General features: G+C 42.7%; 1 protein-coding gene across 1 annotated transcript; it reads left to right on the plus strand.

The window, feature by feature from the left end:
* The first annotated feature begins 12,461 nt into the window (after positions 1-12,461).
* On the plus strand, positions 12,462-20,020 carry GJA8 (gap junction protein alpha 8). The gene is made up of 2 exons (XM_077342328.1): positions 12,462-12,720; positions 15,453-20,020. Exon 2 carries the CDS (start codon positions 15,455-15,457, stop codon positions 16,718-16,720), a length of 1,266 nt encoding a protein of 421 aa, XP_077198443.1. The 5' UTR covers positions 12,462-12,720; positions 15,453-15,454; the 3' UTR covers positions 16,721-20,020.
* Positions 20,021-22,925: the final 2,905 nt, after the last annotated feature.

The following is a 22,925-nucleotide window of genomic DNA, read 5'->3' on the forward strand; positions in this document are numbered from 1 at the left end:
AACTACCCCCCCCACCGGGCCTCAGTAAAAGGCGTTGAGTGGTCCCCGGTGAGTGGTCCCCGGCGTTGAATGGTCCCTGGTAATAAAAGGGTTGGGGACCACTGGACTAGATGACCCACGAGGTCCCTTCCAATTCTATCATTCTATGATTCTGTTATTAAGATCTAGTACGCAAAGTCCTTCAGGTTTATCTTCTTCTGTAAAGACTTCCAGGATTCTTCTTAGAAAACCCATCTGCATCCTGTTGCTCTCTTGCCTGGAGACAAGTCTGTGAATGTCCATGTCTGGTCCTCAATCAGAGCTCCAATTTCCTTTTCTGCAGCCTTCTTCCACATTTATGCGCAGCTATTGAGCATCTTCTCTGTGTCTCCCCATGTGAGAGGTTTTCCCACAGCTTCTGATTTGGTTAGAAAGGAGAGTCTTCTTGAAGGTACTCCCTTTGTTTGCTCCAGCTGATTTTCTAACTTCAGGTTCTGCATCCCCTTCAGGGCTGTTGCTGCTTCATCTGCAGAGTTTATCATTCTCACCTGCATTGCCTCTGGCTGCTGTGCTCTGTTCTCTTCCACTAGTGTGGATTCTTTGAGGTACCAAGTGGACCAAAAGTCATATGAGACTGAGTTGCAGGGAGAAACAATTGCATAAGATCACCCCTTCCCCTACTTGTTCAAGTGGAAAAGCTGCTAGGATCCACCCTACAGTGTCTGACTTAAAGGGTCAATGGACTATAAGAAGAATCTTTTAACAGGTACTGCAGATGCCACCAAGACAAAGTTGAGATGAGGGATTCAATACATTGCTCATTGAATTCATTAAATTGTATAAATTGAGAGCCATCTTGGTATAGTGGTTAAGTGTGATAGCCTCTAATCTGGTGAACTGAGTTTGGTTCCCCACTCCTCCACATGCAGCCAGCTGGGTGACCTTGGGTCAATCAGCCAATCACAGTTCTCTCAGAGCTCTCTCAGCCTTACCTACCTCACAGGGTAGATGGGGAGAGGAAGGTTAGATGATTGGAAGTCACTTTGATACTTCTTTGGGTAGTGAAAAGCAGTGTACAAAGATCAGCTCTCCTTAGGGCACATCCCGAAATTCATACTGCAATCCCAAATTAACAGTATTAACGTGAGAATGTAGCGCCCTCTTGTGGAACATTTAGGATGTCCTTGTGCTGTCTAGCTATGGGACTTGATCTAATTCTGTATTCCTCATTGAAATCCAACAATGTCCGTCCCCATGGCCAAGATTCTACCATGCAATGACTGAGAAATACGGTTCTGCTTCCTTGGCAGTTTTCATTTTATCCCTAATTCAGCAGTTAATTGTTCCCTTTGCAGTGGACTTGCAGTTAACTTTATGGCTCATTAAAACAAACAAACATTTTCTATCACAATTTCATAATAGAACTATAATAATAACAACAACGACAACAACAATTTATATGGTCTTGTCTGCAAAGTGAGATACAGTATTAGATTGCTCCAGCCCCATTCAAGAACTGGACATTAACAACTGATAGATGAATGTGGGGGCGGGGCTTCACAGAAGAGCATGGTAAATTGAAGAAAAATGGCAAGAGGTACAGTGTTCCTGAGCAGCCCCACCAGCAGTAGAAGAAGAAGAAGAGTTGGTTCTTATATGCCGCTTTTCCCTACCCGAAGGAGGCTCAAAGCGGCTTACAGTCGCCTTCCCTTTCCTCTCCCCTGTGGGGTGGGTGAGGCTGAGAGAGCCCTGATATCACTGCTCGGTCAGAACAGCTTTATCAGAGCTGTGGCGAGCCCAAGGTCACCCAGCTGGGTGCATGTGGGGGAGCGCAGAATCGAACCTGGCTTGCCAGATTAGAAATCCACACTCCTAACCACTACACCAAACTGGCTCTCCCATAGTCCAGTGTGAAGGACTATGCAGTCTGTGTGTGTGTGTGTGTGAAAACTAAACGATGGAAAGATAACAGAGAAACCCCTGGAGTGTGATTCCTCATTGGTGTTGCCTGCACATGCTCTTTCCCATATTTACCTCTCACCCTCTGTCCTCTAGCACTTTTCTCTGTCCCTCAGTTGTGTGGCCCAGCCTTCCACGCTGACCTACTGCCCTTTCAGGTCTCTCCCCCATCCAGTTCTATTCACTTTACCCGGATCAGAGCTCCACAGCCAATGACAGTCTGTTCTATTGCCATGCCATCTGTGACATTTGGACAAATGATCCAATCACAGCTAGAGGGCTGATCCCATCCCCTTTACCATAAAATCCCCTAGTGAATCACAGCACAGAGTTACATTGCATCATTTGCAAAAAATTAAAAGAAAAACCCTTTCTATCCATATCCAGAATTGAAACATTGTTATAAAATATATATAAACCATCTTTTATTGGCTTAACTAGCTTTTTATGAACTTTAAAAATCTGAAGACCTTACTAAGTTCTTCTCTGGGCCTATAAAATGAATAGTTAAATAAACTCAGTTTCAAAAGTGCTGAGAACAAAAAAAGAGATAGCTAGATAAGAGTCAGCACTGCCTGGACAGGAGTTTATTTGTTCATGCCCACAGTGATGGCCTGAGGCTTAGGTTGCCAGCTTTTTATGAACAAACCGCAAAGCCAGATTGAGTGAGGCAAATCATCTGGCAGTTAAGCACAATTTTATGATTATTATTAGAGCACAAGACCACTGGTTATGAAATAGGTAAGGCTTATGTGTAATGGAATAGGGTGGGTTGCTTTAGAGGGCAGCATGCCATATTTACCCGTCTGCCCAGTATGTTGGCTCTGTCTCTCACAACAGTAGGCATCCACTCAGTGCCTCAAGAGGTGCAGGGCAAAGGGAAATGCATTGCCCAAACTCTGTTTGTGTGATCCAAACTCAACATTGAATCCAGGATGTCAGTGGGGCATGCAGAGGGCATCCGCCAACTATTGGATATTGCACTACTGGTGCACTGTCATAATTCACAACTGAATGTTCCTGTGTAGTCAAGATAGTCCAGTTGCACACTGGTAGTGCAATGTCAAATTATGTGTTAGCTACAGCAGTGTGGATGCTTGCTGACATCAAAGTTTAGGTCAGCTTGGTGTAGTGGTTAGGAGTTAGTTCTAATCTGGCGAGCCAGGTTTGATTCTCCCCCACATGCAACCTTGGAAGCCAGCTACAGGTTGGGGTTAGGGCTGAAGCCTGGGGGAATTTGTTATATTTATGAGCTGATGAAAAGCATTTGGAGTACAGATATTGACAAGGCTTGTCCTAATGATTGTTTGCAGCAGTGATAGACTTTAAACCCTAAGGGTAGATTTTTTGGGGGGACTGCAATGCTTGAGAAGTAACTGATGGTGCAGGAGCTGTAACATTCCAGATTTCAGAAAACTCCCCCCAAATCTGGTTTCTAGCATGAAACAGTCCCACATAGGTTATGGGATAAGAAAACATTATCCTCTTCTTCAATTCTAAACTTCCCACCAAGCCTGAAGAAGCAGAATTGTCTTATGCTAATGTAACAGAATGCACACTTTTCAAAGACTAAATATTTCTTAACCTGAACCAAATGTCTGCATAAAGTCTCCATTGGGTTTAACAGTTCTCTGTGCAGGATAGAGCTCCCAAAGCAGAATTGCACCAACTGTTAACAAATGCTCTTCCCTCAAATTCAAACAAATTCATCCATATTGTATTTTTTTAAATTTTTGGATCCCCCCCCACCCCATTAGCAGTGATGCTCCCTTTGGAGCATCAGAAACATCTCACAGATTTCTGCTTTGCATGGCCAGCTCAGCAAACATATCCATTAGCACAAAACCTTGTTGGTTTTAAAGGTGACACTGTGCAGGATGTGTGTTTTGCATGACCTTTTGTGCTAGTGGCCATTACTGGACTGGGACATTCCCTCAGAGTAGGGAGAGGGGGGGATGGGACTCCACACAACAAAATGCCCAGCAAAGCTGGCTGTTTTCTCCTCATGAGGAACTGAGCTCAGCTGCCTCGAGACACATGGTAGTTCTAGGAGATCTCCAGGATTCTCCTGGAGGCTGGCAAGCCTCTGTGACTGCTTCTTGATATGTTGTGCTCCAGAATTCTGCACGAGCTGCACAAAAAAGAATGATCCTGACCCTCTTGTATCCATTTTTCATAATCAGCCTGGAGGGATGAAATCCAGTTCAATCTCTATAATTTTTATATTGATTTTGCCTTTCCCTGGTTCTGAAAGCATACCGCTCTGTCACGGCAGCTAATGGGAATCTCCTTCTTCACTGGCAGTTGAACTCTGATTTACCAGATGCTCAAGACAAACAGGGAATGGCTGAGGGCTGCCAGCCTTTTGGGAGGGGCCTGGGAGCTCAGGGTATTATAAATGGCCTGCGGTTGACAATGTTCAGCCTTCCTGGAGAAAAGAGCAGCTTTGGAATGATGGCTCCAGCACAGAGCCAATGGCTCAGAGTCAAAGCACTAGCTCAGCATGTGTAAGTTCAATTTCATCCATCTCCAGCTAAATTAAGGCATGTAAAAGAACTCTGCCGGAGAGCCTAGGGAGGTGCTGCCATTCTGAGTAGATGATGCTGACCTTGATGGTATGTTTCAGTGTAAGGCTGCTTCATGTGTAGGTTTATGTGTGTACCTCCCCTCTGTAAACCCTTCCATTCCCAGATATTTACCCTCAAATTCCTCACCTCATTATTCCAGCACAAGATTCTCCCAACAGTCCTGGCTCCAAGAAAATAACAAAAATACAGCATGATAGGGAGAAGCCAGCAAGAGCATCCCAGCACCTCCACGCATAATGGAATCACCAAGCTGTGCTCCTGAACAGAACTGCCCATCTACTCTCTGGTCCATTCCGCACGAGTTAAAAGTAGCAGAAGTCTTACAAATGGTAAACGCTACAAATTTGACGTTCCGCATGACATCGCACACAATCTGCAACACTCCTGCAACACTAGCGCTAAAATCGCTTTGTTGTAGCGATTTCCGGGGAATCGGGAAAAGTGGATTCACTCTCAGAAAATCGCTACACTCCTGCCAACAACCTGCAACACTTGCGAATAAGACCTGTGCATTCTCAATGTTGCGGTTGCAACAAAGTCCCTCCCCTTGGCTCTCTCCTCCGAACTTCCGTCGAAGAGATCGCCATTTTTTTTTCCTCGGAGCGAGCGGGGAAAGCAATGAACCAGCGAGGCTTGATTCACCCAGCGAGGCTTCTCCGGCTACAGTCCCTCCACAGAAGTGCTTTAAAGCTCCCCTAAGTCCCCAAGCACAACACAGCCCCCTGTTTGCCAGTTCCCTTTAATTTCGGCCAAAATCGCGCCTATGCGGGGAGAGGATTTTTTTTTTCACTTGGGGGAGTGTGATAACGATGACTCACCAGCTCACATGCCAGCTAGATGGGTCTCTACATTAGGAAGAATCAAGGCATATTCGTTGAAACGTGTGTGTGTGTGTGTGTGTGTTTTAACTGTGCTTAAAGGGAAAGGGGCTTTTTGGGAGCATGATAACAACCGCCCATTGGCGGTTTGATTGATGGCCAGGGGCGGGAACAAGCACAGAAAAAAATCACTTCCTTTCTAGTGATTCCTGCGAGACCGGAAACCTGTGGGGAACGAATAAAACACTACTGGATTTCACTACATATGCAGGTATGCGGAACGCCGAGATTCCACTATTTTTAATTCCGTTATTGCTTTGTGAAGGCAACTGGCAACATTGGTCCTTGTGCGGAATGGGCCTCTGTCTTGCTCTGGCAAATGGTTACGTTAGTAAAATGTTGATGTATCTTGCCTGCACTTGGCTCAGGATAGGAGTCAGCAGATTTTACAGTTTCTAATCAAAAGAAGAATCAGATGTACAGCCATCACCAGAAATTGTCAAGGAGCCATCTGGAGGGGAAAATACAATTGACACACACAGGTTCACTAACGCACTAGCAAGATAGTGACCTCAGAGTAAACACAATTTAGAGAATCTTGACCCCAGTTTTTTTTCTTTCAAAAAGTCCAACACAAGAGCATCCAATGAATGAATTATCGCTAAAGTGCATGCACAAAGACTAAAATGGGAAAGATGACCACTCTTGACTTAATGCTATTGAACAGGAAGGCAGGTGGCTAGGGGGGTGGCGAGGTGGCGAGCAAGTGCACATGGAGAAAGGAAATGGCTAGGGGGCAGGCGGCAAAGGCAGAGAAAGTGGGGCATCTTGTTTTTTCCTTCCCACCTCCAACCGCAGCTCAGTGAAGATTGGCAAAGCACTACAGGGAGGGAAGACTTGAGCGGCCACACCAATTAACGACCATGGGAGGGGGGGTTTGGTGACTTTGGGTGCACAGAGTAGTGGCTTCCCAATGAAAGAACAGGGCCATCAGGAGAGAAAGGAGGAGGAGGGCTAGAAGGTGGATTGTGCATGCCACTTGGGGAGGGAAAGACATCCTGGCCTCAGAAGTGAGTGGAGGAGCAAAGGGGAAAACAGGAGCTGCTGGCGCCACCTCGCATCTGAATAGCTGTGGAGCCAGGAGGTGGAAGAAGTGTCAGGGACAGTGAAGGACTGTGGACTCTCTTCTCCCCCATGTCTGTTCTCAGCCTACAAAGGAAAAGGAGTTGTGGGAGGACAAAAAGCCCCCTCCCCCTGGAGGTTTTGGAAGCAGCCTCTCCATTAGGCCTTCTGCCGCATCTGTGAGAAATGTGGGGGAGGTTAAGAACTGAACGTGAGGGGATATGGGAGAGCCAGCTACAGACCCCCCTCATGCACCCCTCATGAGCCAGGAGCCTGTCACCTGGGTTACCCAGGACTGATTGCTCAGCCTGGGCTACCTCACAGAGTTGTTGTTGATGGTGGGGAGGGGGTAGTAGAAGGGGAATTCCAGCATGCCTCCTCAAGATCCTCAGAGGTAGGATGGGGAAGAGAGGAAGGAATGAGAGATGGATCATGGTTATGTTTGGCTGCTGAGGCTGGGTATATGGCAGGGGGCAGGGAGCTGAAAAACTACATTGTTTATTTGCAAGATAGATGACATCTCCTAAAAGTGCAACATATACTAGTAGTAACTGATTTGTATAGAAATGTGAGATCTCCTCCCAATTATTGTATCACTTGGAAAAAATATGGTCTTGCTTATGATTAAATACCTTTATTGGGGCTTTTGTGGATTCCCCAGGAACTTATTTTCACTCCTAGGAATCAATTATTTTTGTTTGTGTTTTGAGTAAAACGTAATATTGTTAATTGGGTTTGCCTGTATAGTTTATAAAGCTTATGTGTCCTAGCCCAACGAAGTAATATTTATGTCAGCTCTGGTCCTTGTAACAAATGATTTCAACACCTCTGCTCTAACAATTGTGCCATGGGCTATATGTGGAATTTGAAGCTGGAAGACAAAAGATATTTGGCTAAAATCAAATAGAAGCTCAGTTTAAAAGTATCTCCCAGGATGTTTCTGAAAATGAGCTCAGATTTTCCTGCATGGATCCTAGCGAGCGCCCCCCCCCCCCCGTGTGTCTAGCCATTGTGCAGGTACTGTTTGCTTTGACTAGCATATTAGCAGGAAATATGATTTCTGGCAAAGCAGATTGGGAGATGATAACATCGTTTCAGGAGGCTACTCGCTCCTGCCATCTGGGGCTGTGTTCTATCAGTCTGATCCGTCAGTGCCCTCATGCATGATCTGCTCCGTTCAATAAAGAGACCCTGCCCTGTGCTGACACAACCATGTTAGAAATCCCCTTGAAACAACAAGCTATCCCAAGCGCTGGGCTTCAAGGGAAAGATCTCACTTCTGACAAGACTTGATGCCTTTGGGTCTGACAAGGGAAGGGAGGCACTTGCGGTTGAGGTTCATGCCATGGATTGCCAGAGTCCCAGGGGGACCAGAGTTCTCCTGGTATGACAACTGGCCCCCAGGCTATAAGATCAGTTCCCCTGGGGAAAATGGCAGCTCCAGAAGGCAGATGGTGGCGTCAGATCCCTGCTGAACTCACTCCCAACCACCCTCTCTAGCCTTTGCCCCCAAATCTCCAGGAATTTTCCAACCTGGAGCTGACAAACATATTCCAGCCTGCCTAAGTGTCTTTAACCCAGAAATGCTCAGGAGATTCATGTTTATGGAGAACTGGTGGCATTGCTAGGATTGCCCACTTTTTTGTAAAAGTGAGCAATCCTAGCAATGCCACCAGTTCTCCATCAAGCACGTCAGACTGTGCCTTTTCTTCCCCTTTAGGAAAATGAGTTTTTCCCCTACAGGACACATGGACAAAGTGCTTCTGCATACAGGAAAAGAGCATTTCCTTTGTCAAGACAATACAACATTGCTTTTATTTAGTATCCTGACTAGGGTAGAAGGATCTCACAGGCACTGAGCAAGCTGAGGTAAAAATGGAATGAAAGGGAGGAGGCTGTCCAGGAGTCCAGACCTGAACCCTCTGGGTTCCCATGCCTGGTGTGCATAAGAAACAGACAGTGTAAAAATATATGACAAGTTTATTAGGAAACATTTCAGAATATTAGTTTATCAATAAGCAACACAAGCAAGCAGTTTGGGAAATAAGAAGTACTAACGTAACCATTTAACACATTCAGGAATTGTACTAGATGGCACAATCCTACAGTCATGAAATCTCAGGCCTCAGCCCGAGCATTCTCTATGGTAGCGATCCCCAACCTGTGGGCTGCGGACCACATGTGGTCCTTCGACTAATTGGAGGTGGACCCCGAAGGACGCCTTCTCCCCCCCCCTGGCCCTTTACTTCATCCCCCCCAGCCCTTTACAACACACTTCGGGTGTCATTGTTTCCCATCAGTCCCAGATGGGAATATCTCGTTGCAGAGAAACAAGCTCAGGGTTCCCATTGATCTGTCATTGTCATGAGTTAAAATTTCCATGAAAATAAAATGTTCCTTATGTTCTTTGTTGTGGCGTGTCTGTATCTTATTTTGAAGGGATGTTTAAACATTACCATAGCGATCAGAGAGCATTAGGGCAGTGGTTGAGAGTAGAGGAGTAAACTCCCCCCCCCCACCGGGCCTCTGTAAAAGGCGTTGAGTGGTCCCCGGTGAGTGGTCCCCGGCGAGTGGTCCCCAGCGTTGAGTGGTCCCCGGTGATAAAAAGGTTGGGGACCACTGCTCTATGGTACTATCTGTTTGCAAATCCACAGACATAGGTATAGGCCTTTAGTCCATCAGAATCCAAGCTAGTCTCTGTTCCCCTTAGGCCAAATATAGTTTTTGGCCCACCTGGATCATGTGACAATGATGAACTAATCAGGATATGTCCTGGCTAGAATTCTGTAAAATTACCATCCTTCCCTTTGTGAATTACAGACAGTAGCTAAAGAATTCAGCATAACTATGCTTGCAGGGCTGAAGGAATATTGCTTTGGAAGGTTATTACTGAGGTGCTTCAAAGCACCCTTATACTGGTCATATTCTGTTCACAGGAACAAATTTTGCTGTGTTAATGCTCCGTGGATTATTACTGTGCACCAGTTTTGTACACAGAAATTGTGTGTGTGCATTGGGGGACAGGCACTATATACTATACAAACACCTCTTTTGGCTCGTGGAGATTGGAGCTGTAGTCTTGGCTTGCCTGCCGATTCACAGCCCATCAGGCTGCCGGCACCCACATTATTACCTTGGCTCATCACCACAAGAGGCTAATATCAGGCTGTCGACTCTCACTGTAGGCAATAACACTAGCTTGACACACCTTTTTCTCTCACACAGAGTGCCGACCACCCTCCACAATCTCTCCTGCAAAGGCTCAGGTTACTCGTATGTCAGGCTGTCACACTGACACTGGCTGAGAGACTCACTGGGATTCTGATGGACTAAAGGCCTACACCTATGATCTGGGGATGCCACACTGAAAAGAGAAAGTAACTCAGGAAGTTAAAACAGCAGCTCTTGAAGCACCAGAATGTTCATGTTCCACAAAGTATGAGAGGGAGGGAGGGGCAAGCAAGCTTTCCTTCTGCCCAAGCAGTCTGTGCGCTCTCACCACTGGACTGCTGCCAATGCTTGTACAGAAAGAAGAACATCACCGGGAAGGTGTTAATCACCAGGATAAGGGCTTGGTCTCCTTACAGTATATCGTGGCGAGAGCACTCACGTATCATATGAATAGGCTGTTCTACTATTAGGATATTGTCACACAGAGAACCAGTCCCCCCACAGCATGCGCCATTCCCACATACATGCCTTTCTCACCAGCCCAGGGAAAAAGGAAAGTTTTCAGCCACAAACTAGATGAAAGTAGATGAAAGTGTGTCCTTATGAAATGGAAACAAAAGCTACCTTTGTCGCATATGAAAACAATAGAGAAACATTTAACTTTTGTTTATTACACTTATAGTTTGCCCCAACTGGATCTGTCACCTCGGGGCAGTTTACAGCATTTGTAAATACAATAAATCAGTTAAAATCATTAAAACCATTAAACGGTTAAGGTCCTCTTCTTTCCTCACAGAAATATCAGCAGGACAGGGCTGCCTAGCCCCCTTTAATAATAGCCCCTCACTTCACAGTTATTAGAACTGTGGAATACTGTTCCATTTACACACTGCCACCAGTGGTTCATGTCCCAAACCAGAGCTCCTTAACATGGTGCCCACAGGCACCATAATGCTTCCTGACACCTTTCCTCGTGCCAACCAAAAGCTTTCAGCAAGTGAGTGGGGCTCAGGCTACTGACTGGCTGTGCAAATAAAAAGGACTTTCTGCCTGAAATGTTGAAGAGTCCCTATTAGAGGTATAAATAACCTTGCTCTTGACATTTTGTGGTTGGCTTTGCCTACTGTGGCTTTGCCTACTTTGCCTATTTTGTCAATTCTGATGTCAGAATTCCAAAGGTGCCTGCACTCAGATCTTAACCTGTGTATGTATGTAAGATTCTTTCATGGAGACATCCAATCCACGGAGTTAAACAAACAAGAAGTGAAACTGTTATTTATGGTTTGCATATAACACTGAAGAACAAAGTTTGAGTCCAGTGATATTTTCAAGATCAACCAAGTTTTATTCAAGGTATAAGCTTTTGTGTGCATGCACACTTCTGAAGAAATGTGAATGTTGGTCTTAAAGTTGCCACTGGACTCAGACTTTGTTTGGCTGCCTCAGACCTACATGGCTATTCACCTGGACATAACACAAAAAAGAGGTTACAAAGTTCCTTTTCAGCTCCACTTTTCAAGGCAGGAGCTGTTCAGAGGTAGTTTACTATTGCCTACCCCAGCATAGGACCCTGAACTTCCTTAGTGGTCTCTCATCCAAATACTTACCGGGTCTGACTCTGCTTATCTTCTGAGATATGACAAAATTGGTTTAGATTGGACCACCCAGGACAGAGTGAGCTACAATGGAAGTTCTAGGTTGCAGCCACAATATTAAAAATGCAAATACTGAACCTTGATGACAATGGTATACAAGATTATGTTGGCTTCAAGGAAATCACTGTTTTTTTCAGCTATTTCTTTGACATTCCATAAAGAAAAGTTAAGTTTATTTATTTTGAATTTATATGCTGCCCTTCCCTGATAGCTCTATTTAATAAGAAAGGATGACTCCAGTGCTAATGTTTTATCAACATTTACTCTGAAGTATTTTCAGTCATCTGTGTTTTCCTGCCAAGTGGGGATAGTATATCAAAGTAGCATATATGAGATACAAATGTGGCAAGAAATGTGGTGTATGTTTGTAAAGTGCTCTCAAGTAACAGTTGACTTATGGGGGCTCCTTAGGACTTTCAAAGCAAGTGAGAAGCAGAGATGGTTTGCCATTGCATTCCTGTGCAATCTTCCTTGGAAATCTTCCATCCAAATACTGACTGTTTACTTTCTGAGATCTGATGAGATTGGGTTATACTATATCATTTTGCATTCATTTAACCTGAGGGACTGGCCATGTATTCCAGAGGAGATCAGGGCCCTAATGGAACTTGAACAGTTCTGCAGGGCCTGCAAAAGGGAGCTCCTCCGCCAGGCATTTGGCCACCTTCCATTGGCCCCCAAGCCTCCCTTCCATGAAATCCCCCACTGATTTATCCAACCCACAGGGCCGTCAGTATGCTGTAGTTGAATTGATGTTCTCACCATTGTTATCTCGCTACTCTTACTGTTTATAACTACTGAATTATCTGTATTGTTTCCCTGTTTTATATAAACCGCCCTGAGCCTCAGCGGAGGGTGGTTTATAAATATAATAAATGCATAATAATAAATCCCAGGAGGAGTGGTAGAATATGGTAAAAGGATCATAGGCATGAGCTTGCTGTCTCTCCACAATTTTCCAGGTGACATAACAACACTGAATAGACAAGGCCAGAGAAGATGTTTCAGTTTGCGTTCACCACTGTAGACACCTGGATATTTCAACATAGCACTAAGTCTGGTCTCTACAGATAGCATCTTAACCTGCATTGCACTATTGGTTCCTGCATGCTGTCCATCCCTATGTTCCTATTCAGCATGCACAAACTTTTTTTTTCTGAGTCTCTCACTTTTTGTCTTTCCCTTCTATTGTTCTCCATGTCACCAGATGTCATTCACTTTCTAAAGATGTCTGGCTTGGAGCTTATATAGTGCGGGGCAAGCAAAGCCCACCCATCAGTGCTGATCCGGTCACATCTGCTCAGTCGTGCGACACGGCTGGGCCTTTTTAGAGCAGGGAGAAGCTAAAGTTCACTTTTTTATTTTTGCAGCAGGGTGCCAAGCAACAAGGGGAGCACATTTCTTCAGCGGATCCTCTCACTGCGGCAAGTGGCCTGCTTGATGGCATTAATTTATATAGACTTCTAGTTGCAGATCTAGGTAGTTGAAGTCATAGCGATTGCAATATGAGAATGTCAGCATCTAGGAGCAGCTTCACTTTGAAGAGCCTCTTTGAGGCTTTCCTTTACTCTGTATGGTGGTCCAGAGAAGTAGTCATATGAAAGCAGGATACTATGGCTGTTCTTCCAAAACACACCCATCTGTAAGGAATGCAAAAACATCTGTACAGAGTTGTGTTTTATTGGAACATAATATGGTTTTCTGAGCACTACTCAGATGGAGAAGTGTCCAAAAACTACTTGCAAAGATGCCATAACATAAGCTTGGCAGAGCACAAGTTGTATAATTTATGTATAAATTCTGTTGACCTTCAGTAGAACTGGTGCTGTGTATTCCTAAAGCGGGGATATGTGCAGACAGGAGAAAACAGCAAATATCTCAGTTAAATGGATGGTACTGAAGAACAATTTATTGGAATGTGTATTTGCAGCTTGGTTCTTCAGAGACAGATTTGTACATTTGATTACTGGATAACCCACAGAAGTCAGAACTAGCTTTAGCATACAGGTTCTTTCTTAACAAGACTACTTGTCATTGATTTGGCCAAAATATTTTAGTTTTCTAGCAGAATACAGAAAATGTTATAAAATACATATTTGTAGAATTTTCAACTGCAAACTGAGTATTTCTGAATGATGTGATCCTATTACAGAGTAGTTTGTCATTTACTTTAGATTCAGTAAGTTTCTTGCAGAAAATTCGAATGAGGCAAAACAGAGACCTTCCCCCTTGAACTAAATGCATGTAGGCAATCAGAGTTTTGAAAGGGGATCCAACAGAATGGATTGATACCAAATGGCATTAGCAACAGTTTACTTAAAAACAATTATACGCAATATCTGTTCAGGTGGGTAGTTACGTTGGTCTGAGCAGCAGAGCAGTTTGAGTCCAGTGGCAACAAAGTTTTCGTCAAGGTATGAACTTTCGTATGCACACACTTCATTGCATTGGAGAAAGTGTGCATGTACATGGAAGCTCACACCTTGAATAAAACGTTGTTGCTCTTAAAGGTGCCACTGGACTCAAATTTTGTTCTACAATATATATTCATTCATGCTATCAGTTAAAATGATTCCGAATCATAATTCAATTTGCACTTTGGTTCCTAAGGCAGAGTCTCTTATGGAAGGCAACATCACCTTAATTGGAGTAAATATGTCATGTAAGGAAGCAATGAAATCTGAGAAAATTACAGCTTGTCTGGCTGTTCAAAACTATGTAAAACGAAATTATGATCTGCAAACGTTGCAGATGTATGAGGCCTTTTAAAATGACTAGACAGGCTGCATAAATCTAAGAAATGGAGATGATCTTTCATAGTCAAGAAATGATTATTATGTTTCATATTTGTATGTGCACAGGGTAAGCGCAAGAGGCTTTATGAGAGGTGCCTGTAACTGTTGGACCGGATCACTAATAACTGTGCCATCCTAAGTAGAATTATGCCCTTTTAAGTCCATTGAAATCAACAGACCTCAGACAGTCCTTTTACTTTAATTCAAAATTCTATTTCTTTCCCACCCACCTCTTTTACTGGTTGTAGGAAAAGGTTTACTGTGATCACCCCGATATAACTTATGAAATAAATAATTTTACTTAAGATTGCATTGTCAAACTGCAAGAAGAGCCTCCAGAAATGCATGGCCTTCATCTTGAAGGGGATCAGAGAATTTCAGAGATTTTGGGGTAATAAAGACTATATGGGTTTCTACCTGCAGCTATGCTGAGGATTCCATGCCCGATAGAGGGGAATGTCAGGTTCTGTTGGTCAGCAGGCTTCAAATAACTAATTCCAGAACCATAGTATTGAAGCCAATGCAATTATTCCAGAACAAGATTATTAAAAGAATATGAATGTGTGTGCTATCAAATTGTATATAATGTATGGTGATCTGAGCAAGGAATCAAACCAAGTGAGTCGAGGGGGTCTGCATTGTCTTCCTCTGCAGGATCGGCCTTGGTGGTCTCCCATTTCATCTTTAGCTTCTCAGATCTGGATTGGGCTAAACCATACAATTCCATATCCCATTAAAGGAATATCAACTTCTAATTTTCCTGGTTTTACCTCACAAGGGTAAAACAACAAATTGGATTGTTCATGGATGCAGATCTGTCTTGTATTTCCTTTCCTCCAGCAGCCTCCCGTATCTCCAGAAATGCCCGTGTTGGGAGGATCAGTTTATCCTGATGAACAAATGTCATGTGTCATTGGGGGTGGGGGGTGCAGGACCCAAGTAAAATTACTCTCATTGCACTGGTTGAGAGCTTGCTCCACCAGGCTTCCTGTGCCAGTAGAAGGGGGAAGGAGTGGGCTGATTCCTCTCCCTCGCTGCAGTCCCTTATAATGTGGTCCTCCAGGGCCTGCAACCCAGGCGTCTTAGGGGGTCACGGCATGGAGGTTGTTGTTGGAAGGGAAATCTGACTGGTTCATCAGATTTGGCAGGATGCCTTTGTTGAAATGTCATGGAATGTTAAAAGTGGTCACTTCCATACAGTGTGTGTACCATAAGAGTGGGAATGTTGTGAGCTTCCCACATTCGCTTTAGTAAGATGAGAGATCTGTGGGAGATTTTAAAAGAAAATAGCAAATGTAACACAGAATGTTTTAAACTCTTTCTACAGAATGTAACTTAATCACTGTCCTTCTTTTAAACAGCCAGAAATGGGTGACTGGAGTTTCTTGGGGAACATTTTAGAAGAGGTAAATGAGCACTCCACTGTCATTGGGAGAGTCTGGCTTACAGTACTCTTCATTTTCCGAATCCTAATCCTAGGGACTGCTGCAGAGTTTGTATGGGGAGATGAACAGTCAGACTTTGTGTGCAACACCCAACAGCCTGGTTGTGAGAATGTCTGTTACGATGAAGCCTTCCCCATCTCCCATATCCGTTTGTGGGTCCTACAGATCATCTTTGTCTCCACTCCCTCACTGGTTTATTTGGGCCACGCTGCACACCATGTTAGGATGGAAGAAAAAAGGAAAGAGCGGGAAGAAGCAGAAAGGGCCAGACAAGCTGAGGCAGATGAAGAAAACTCTGCCCTTGATCCAGACCAGAAGAGCCCCATAGTCACCAAAGAAATAAGCCCCAAGGGGATCAAGAAATTTCGTCTTGAGGGAACACTGTTGAGAACCTATATCTGTCATATCTTTTTCAAAACACTCTTTGAGGTAGGCTTCATAGTGGGCCAGTACTTCCTGTATGGCTTCCGAATTCTACCTCTATACCGCTGTGGCAGGTGGCCCTGCCCCAACCTTGTAGACTGCTTTGTGTCCAGGCCTACTGAGAAAACTGTCTTTATTATGTTTATGTTGGCTGTGGCTTCAGTGTCCCTCTTTCTCAATCTTGTGGAGATCAGTCACTTGGGCCTTAAGAAGATCCTGATGGCTTTCAGGAGGTCAGTAGAACAACAGCCTGTGGATACCCCAGAGAAACCCCTTCACTCTATCGCAGTTTCATCCATCCAGAAAGTCAAAGGCTACAAGCTGTTGGAGGAAGAGAAGCCGGTATTTCACTACTTCCCTTTGACAGAAGTGGGAGTAGAAACAACATCTATACCCCCTTCATTCAATAATTTTGAAGAGAAGATTGGCATGGAGCGTCTGAAAGACCTTTCCAGGGTCTTTGATGAGCAGCTGCCATCCTATGCCCATATGGATGAACAGGATGAGGAAAAAGTAGAAGTGGGCGAAGAGCCAAAACAGGAAGCGCCTGAAGTGGCTGTGGAGGCACAAGAGTCGAGGGTGGAGAAGGTGACAGGCAAAGCAGAGGAAAAAGAAGAAGCAAAGGCCAAGGAAGAGGAACAAGTGTTAGAACCACCAGGAGAGGACTTACCATTACCCTCAGCTGATATCACTGTTGACACAAGACCGCTTAGCAGGTTGAGCAAAACCAGCAGTCGGGCCAGGTCAGATGATCTGACTGTATGAAATTATTTAGTCTCAGTGGCTCCAAACAGCCACAAGAAAATGTATCTCAGATGTCTTAAACCAAGTGCTAAAACAGTCATTTTACAATTGTTCTTTATCAATGTTTTTTGCTAGAAAGGTGCTACAAAAGCTAGCTGCCTTGTCAGTCCTGCTTGGTCTGCAAGTGGAGCTAGCTGTCATGTTACCTAGTCAATAAATCAATTCCTCTTCTTGCCAATGGAGATGCCTCACTACTGTAAAGTAAATGCACTATATACAGTACTGAAATCTGAGGAGAAAACTTCCCTAGAACACAGAGGAAAACAAAGGTAGCAACTGCGGTCACAACTGTTTTACGTTCCTCTATTCTCCTGGGATGTGGGAAGTACATCTCTTCACTTGATTTCTTGCAAACATCGATAAACCTCTTAGCTTTGATATTTCTTTTTTTTTCTGTGTTAGATTGTAACATTACAGTATTCATGCTTTCTCCCTTGCTGGCCATGAGCTTTAATTAACTCATAAAAAAGGGATACAGGCAATTAGCATGGTTCAGTTAGATCTAACTATATCCCTGCAAAACAACAAAAGTTGAAATGTTTGTGAATGAAGACAAATGTACTTTACCTATATTTTTATTTCCGTAACCTGAGTGAAGCACTCAGATTTTTGTATACATGGTGCATCTCAATCAGTAGATGCAAACAACTTAAGGTTTCTGACCACACTACAGATAAATCTGGGTCTTCCAGGAAGTAATTTCTGAGATTGTGGAACCAGAAAAAAATGTGCTACTAACAAAAAATATACACTTCTGCCAAGAAACTAGATCACATATTTGGTTATCTGCATGAAGGTAAACCCAAGGAAGTAGAACACATCACATAGAGAACATTGTGAACATTGGAACTAGTTCCCAGTACAGTATTGATTTCACTGGGACCCTTATCACATTAGCTTTGTGGTGTGGAAGACATGGCCTAATGACTATCTTCTACAGCTGGAGTAATATGAGAATTTTCAAATATATGGGAAACATGTGCCAGGAATCTTCCACATACCTGCACTGCCCCAGTTTCTGTAGAATGCCCATGCGATCACCTGAGTGGCATGGAAAAGAGATTCATCACAAAGATAATGTATATATAGTACAATCCCATTTTTAGGTATTATTCACATGCTGTAGAGTTCAGTAGCAAAATGGATCAGGACTGTGACATTTGGCGGTAATGAGAATTTCGTTATAATTTATCAAATGGCTAAATTTATTCCTAACAGGGTCATTTCTAGCCTATGAAAAGTGCATTTGTTTACTTATTAAAATGGAAGAGGCCATAGTTCAGTAATAGAGCATATGCTTTGCATGCAGAAGGTCCTGGGTTCAGTTGCTGGCATCTTCAGTTAAAGGATCTCAGACAACTGGTGTAGGCAAAGGTTCTTCTCTTCCTGTAAGCCCTTACCAATCGGAGTAGATAATGAGTTGGGTGTGTGTGTATGCAATGGTCTGACTAAGGCAGAACCCTATTTTCAAAGGTAGGCTCAAATGATATTATCAACACTTTTGGATTAGTACCTACATGGTAACTCTCAACTACGATTCGTGTGGTTCCTGTTGTGCAGACTGCACAGTTTACTCTGGTCTCCTAGTCATCACTTTCAAGGTGACTGATGTACTGAGCCACTATACAGCCCCTGCACGATGAAGCTGATTGGATGTATCCTGGATAGACCTCTACCTCTGTTGAAATCTGTAGTACACAGATGAGGTAATAAGAATGGTCTTGTTGGAGTAGACAAAGCACCATCTAGTCCAGTGGTCTGTCTCTACCAATGGCCAATCGGTGCTATTGGGAAGCTGACTATTCAGAAAGCAAGACAATACGTACATCCATTTCTCTGGTCTTCCCAAAGAAGTATAGAGGAGCAGGAAAATCTGCTGGGTTAAAAAAAAGCACGAAAGGAAGAGTATTCATGTGGGAGGGCATTTCTAATGCTGAAAATGTTGACTGTATTCTAGACTGAGTGAGGACTATATCAATACCTCTATCCTTGGACAATGTACAACTTGCATAAATATGTTGCACATCAAATATTTTTAAGGGATAGAGGCTAGTAACAGAAATGTGCAGGTATGCACTTTTACTGGCTCTTTTTTCTAGTCCTCAACAGCTCAGCAAATTCTCTCCAGTTTGAAACAATACAGAAGGCTTTCTGCAATGGGAAGTATAATCCATTTTAGAAAATCCCTTTAGCATGAACTGCCAACACTCAGAAAGGGCCCCATAGAATTTTTCATAAGATTGGGGGTTTGTTAGAGCCTAATTCAGAGGTCAACTGAAGTCAGGGATTTTTTCCTCCATTCATTCACATGGTTTTGGATTAGGCTTTTAATCCTAACCAAATTCCAATGTATTCTGTTTCCCTACAGACATAACCGTTTACGGTTTCAATTGTGTGCGATATTTTTGTCACTTGTTGTCTCTTACACTGGTCAGCACAGTTCCCATACTTTGTTTAAATGGTTGCCCTAAGCCAGCACAGTGGCCAAATATGCGAGGTAGGTTGTCCAGCTTTATGATATTAAAAAGTAGTTTTGTTAACATGAAAAAAAATCAAAATTTTTTTGTGAAAATGATGTGTCTGTTCTTTTGGATTTTGGCTGAGAGTTGAAAGCACATTTTAAGTGGTCAAGAAAAGAAGCGCCCGGCTGGGCAAGCATGCTCTGGCCCAGCAACGTACTTATAACTGTGAATAGCCAAGCCCACCTCGGCAATCACAAAACTAGACAGATAACATCACATACCCAGCCTTAGGAAGCTGCTCTGGCCTAAGGATCCTTCCTTGTCCAATGGAAGAGCCACTTAAGATGCAGGAAGGATCCTTGGGCTAAAGGAAGGTCTCAGACTTTCTCAGTCAGGCTACAAGTTAAAAGTTGATATTTTTAATTCCTGCAGATAACAAAAATGATTATGCAGAATAATGAATACATATCCTGGGACAATTTCAAAACCCCAGGAAATGGGACAAAAAAAGACCCTATAGTGAGGAATCTAATTAAATGACGTTCAAGATGTTTGTTCCATTCTTGATAGGGAATTAATCTTGGTCAAATGATGAGAAACTGATAGAATTTTAACACAAAATATGTTATATTCAGTAAGTATATTATGTTTTTGCAGAAGTTTAGAGGAAAAAAGTTTTTATTATCAGAGATGATAGTTTGCGGTTTTATGTTTGTTTTTTATAGTTTTCATGTGCTTCATTTTTAATAATTTATAACGTTTTTATATGGTTGTGAGGGTGTTTCTTTTTTGTAACTTGTCTTTTACAAACTGTTGTGAAAAATGTGAATAAAGATTGATCTGAACTAAAGTAGTTAGAAAGCAGTCTGAAGTATATTGATCCAAATCACAACCCCACACAATAAGGAAATTTGTATACATCTCATATTTAACCCCTAAAAATCATTGTCATTGTCAAGCGTTACTACAAATAAAACCAGGCAATTATGACAGATGATATAATTAATCCTCCTGCAAGCATTAAAAATTGTCATTTATCTGTGAAGTAACAATATGAATATTTCCTAACATATTAGGCAAGATATAATTCTGAACAGATTCAGAATTTATAATATTGAACACTACAGTTTAAGTGATAGTGCTACAATGAGGGCTGTGGTGGGATTTCATCTGAACCGAACTGGCAAAATTAATTGAGACAGCCTGGTGGAGAGCTGTTATGATTCTGGGCACATGGCTGAACTCCAGCGTGCATTAAGTTAGACCCATCTCTGTGCCAATGGTGAATGAATTCAAATGATTCTACATTGTGTGAAATAAGTGCCATGGGTATAGACTAAAGACAAATATATTATGCACTTTCATAGTGCTTTAATTGTCAAATTGCTCTAGGGCTTTATTTCACGCATCCCTGTAACACCCCTGTGAGACAGATCAGTATTATTCCCTTTCAACAGGAGGGGACCTGAGATGGCAGTGGCATGAAACTGGTTTGCCATCCAGCAACTTCATGGACAGCCAGGAATGTGAGTTCAAGTTTCTCAGGAAAAGTTCCCATACTGTACTTCCTGGCATTCACCTATGTTGCTATATTCAGTGAGTCCTATAGACTGTGATTTTCCCCTTAAGGCCTTTAGAAGAGTTCATTACCTCCATTATAAAATACTGAATGGAAAATACAGTTTTGCATTTTAAAACTGACTATGGTATGTATTGCTGGAACAGCAACAGTTTTGCAGCTTGTAGATAAAGGTGCCTTTTAGCATCATCACAGAGAACTATGCAAATACATTCTGTTCTTTGCTTGTTAAAAAAAGCCCATTTATAAATCTGTGATTTGACTTCAAGTTGATTCTGAAATGGGGCTTGATAAGAATCAATAGTGGGTATAGCTACTGTTTTCAGAAAGAAGTGTTATGACTAAAAGATTGCTTAATTAATTGATTTACAAGCCAGCTGTACTTGTTTAGTCCCACTGAACCTAACAAACAAAAAAGTCATGAATAGTACACCGGGAGAGGGGATAAGAAACCCAGGTGCTAAACAGTAGCATGCCAGACTGTTTTGCTCAGAAGATAGGGTCAGGGCTCTGCCCCAGACCAAGTAAACCCTTCAGCTGGTGGCAGTGACACTAGAGCTCAGCTTACTCCCAGTGGGCCTGGCCATCTACACCTGTTGTCTGTTCTGCCCCCACCCTGTCAATATACCATCTTTATCTTTACAAGTAAATAACGGGGAGGTTTTTAAAGCAGTTAAGATCACAAAGCTGACTATTGACAATTTACACCATCTTATGGTTTGTAGATCAACATGAAGACAGGTTCACTTAGTGTTAATTCTCGTCCAAGAATAAGAGCTACTGGCGTTGATAACACATAGAAAACACAGTGTGAACCCATTCTCTCTTTTGTACACATACACTCTTATTTATTTTTGTTTTCATTGATGGAATTTTATTTTCTATGGCAGACTTGTAATTATAACCACAGATGAGGACAGAAAACCAGAACATCACGAAATGCAAGGAAGGCCAGGCTAATCCTGAAGCAGCCTATCTTCAAGTGGCAAAATTATGCTGAATTTTGAGGGCCATAAAGTTCATATGCTTGCATGTTTACAAAATCTGATCCAAAATGTAACAAGACATTATATGTGACTTTCAGTATATGCAATGATGTGGATCTTCCAAATGTAGTTTCTTCTGCTTTTATATTCAGTTCTTTCCTACTGCATTTTCTGGATCCTTGCCCCAGTTTGTACATGAGACACATGCATATCATGGTGCTGTATACAGACACAAACATTTCATTTTCCCCTCTCTAACAGTTCCCTTGAGGAATGATATGAATCTGAGGTGCCTGCTAGTTGTATGCATGTACACTTTACTGCTCAGAGAACAATGATCTATTATTAGTACAGAGATAAGACCTCACTGGAAGTCTTCAAGCAAAGGTTGGATACACACTTTTCTTGGATGCTTTAGGATGCTTAGGGCTAATCCTGCGTTGAGCAGGGGGTTGGACTAGATGGCCTGTATGGCCCCTTCCAACTCTATGATTCTATGATTCTATAAAACTATTTCAAGAATGATTATTTTACCTCCAGAAACAGGCTACAATCCAGCTGAGTTATTAAATGTGGTTCTAATTACTGTTCTGATACATATGTTCTGCAAAATGCATAGCCTTGTATGTTCCTCTATGTTCAAGAAATTAGGGGAAGGATTTGAAAAAGTCTGACTGCATATCTAATTTTATGAGTTTTGTATGTGGATGCATTCCCTGAGCACATTTTCTAATTATATCTCTTTAGTATGCAATAGCAAAGGGTGAACATATAAAAATGAAAGTTAACTAATCTTATGGGGTTTCTAGAATCACAGGTTAGCATATTCAGTTGCAATGAAGATAGCATCCATAGGATACCAATACAAAATTTTGTGATCAAAGTACTAATCTGTAGAATGCCAATCTCAATCATCTTCACCACAACCATTTAAGGTAGGCAAATATTATTCTGTTTATGAGTAAAGATAGACTAAAAACAAAGGCTAAAAGTAAGTGATTAATTAAACATTTTTTCACAAATACTAGAGATGTAGTTTAGAAGCCAATACAGAGAGCTGTCAAGAGCACCACAGGGTGGCGGTTGACATGTTCAACTGAGCCGTTTGGAAAAGATTATCCAGTAAAACTGAGGCCAAT

Source organism: Paroedura picta, chromosome 6, assembly GCF_049243985.1.
Source record: "Paroedura picta isolate Pp20150507F chromosome 6, Ppicta_v3.0, whole genome shotgun sequence".
Lineage (NCBI taxonomy): Eukaryota > Metazoa > Chordata > Lepidosauria > Squamata > Gekkonidae > Paroedura > Paroedura picta.

What these genes read in the sequence shown, in the direction of transcription:
- GJA8 (XM_077342328.1), top strand. Translation starts at nt 15,455, where the DNA reads ATGGGTGACTGGAGTTTCTTGGGGAACATTTTAGAAGAGGTAAATGAG.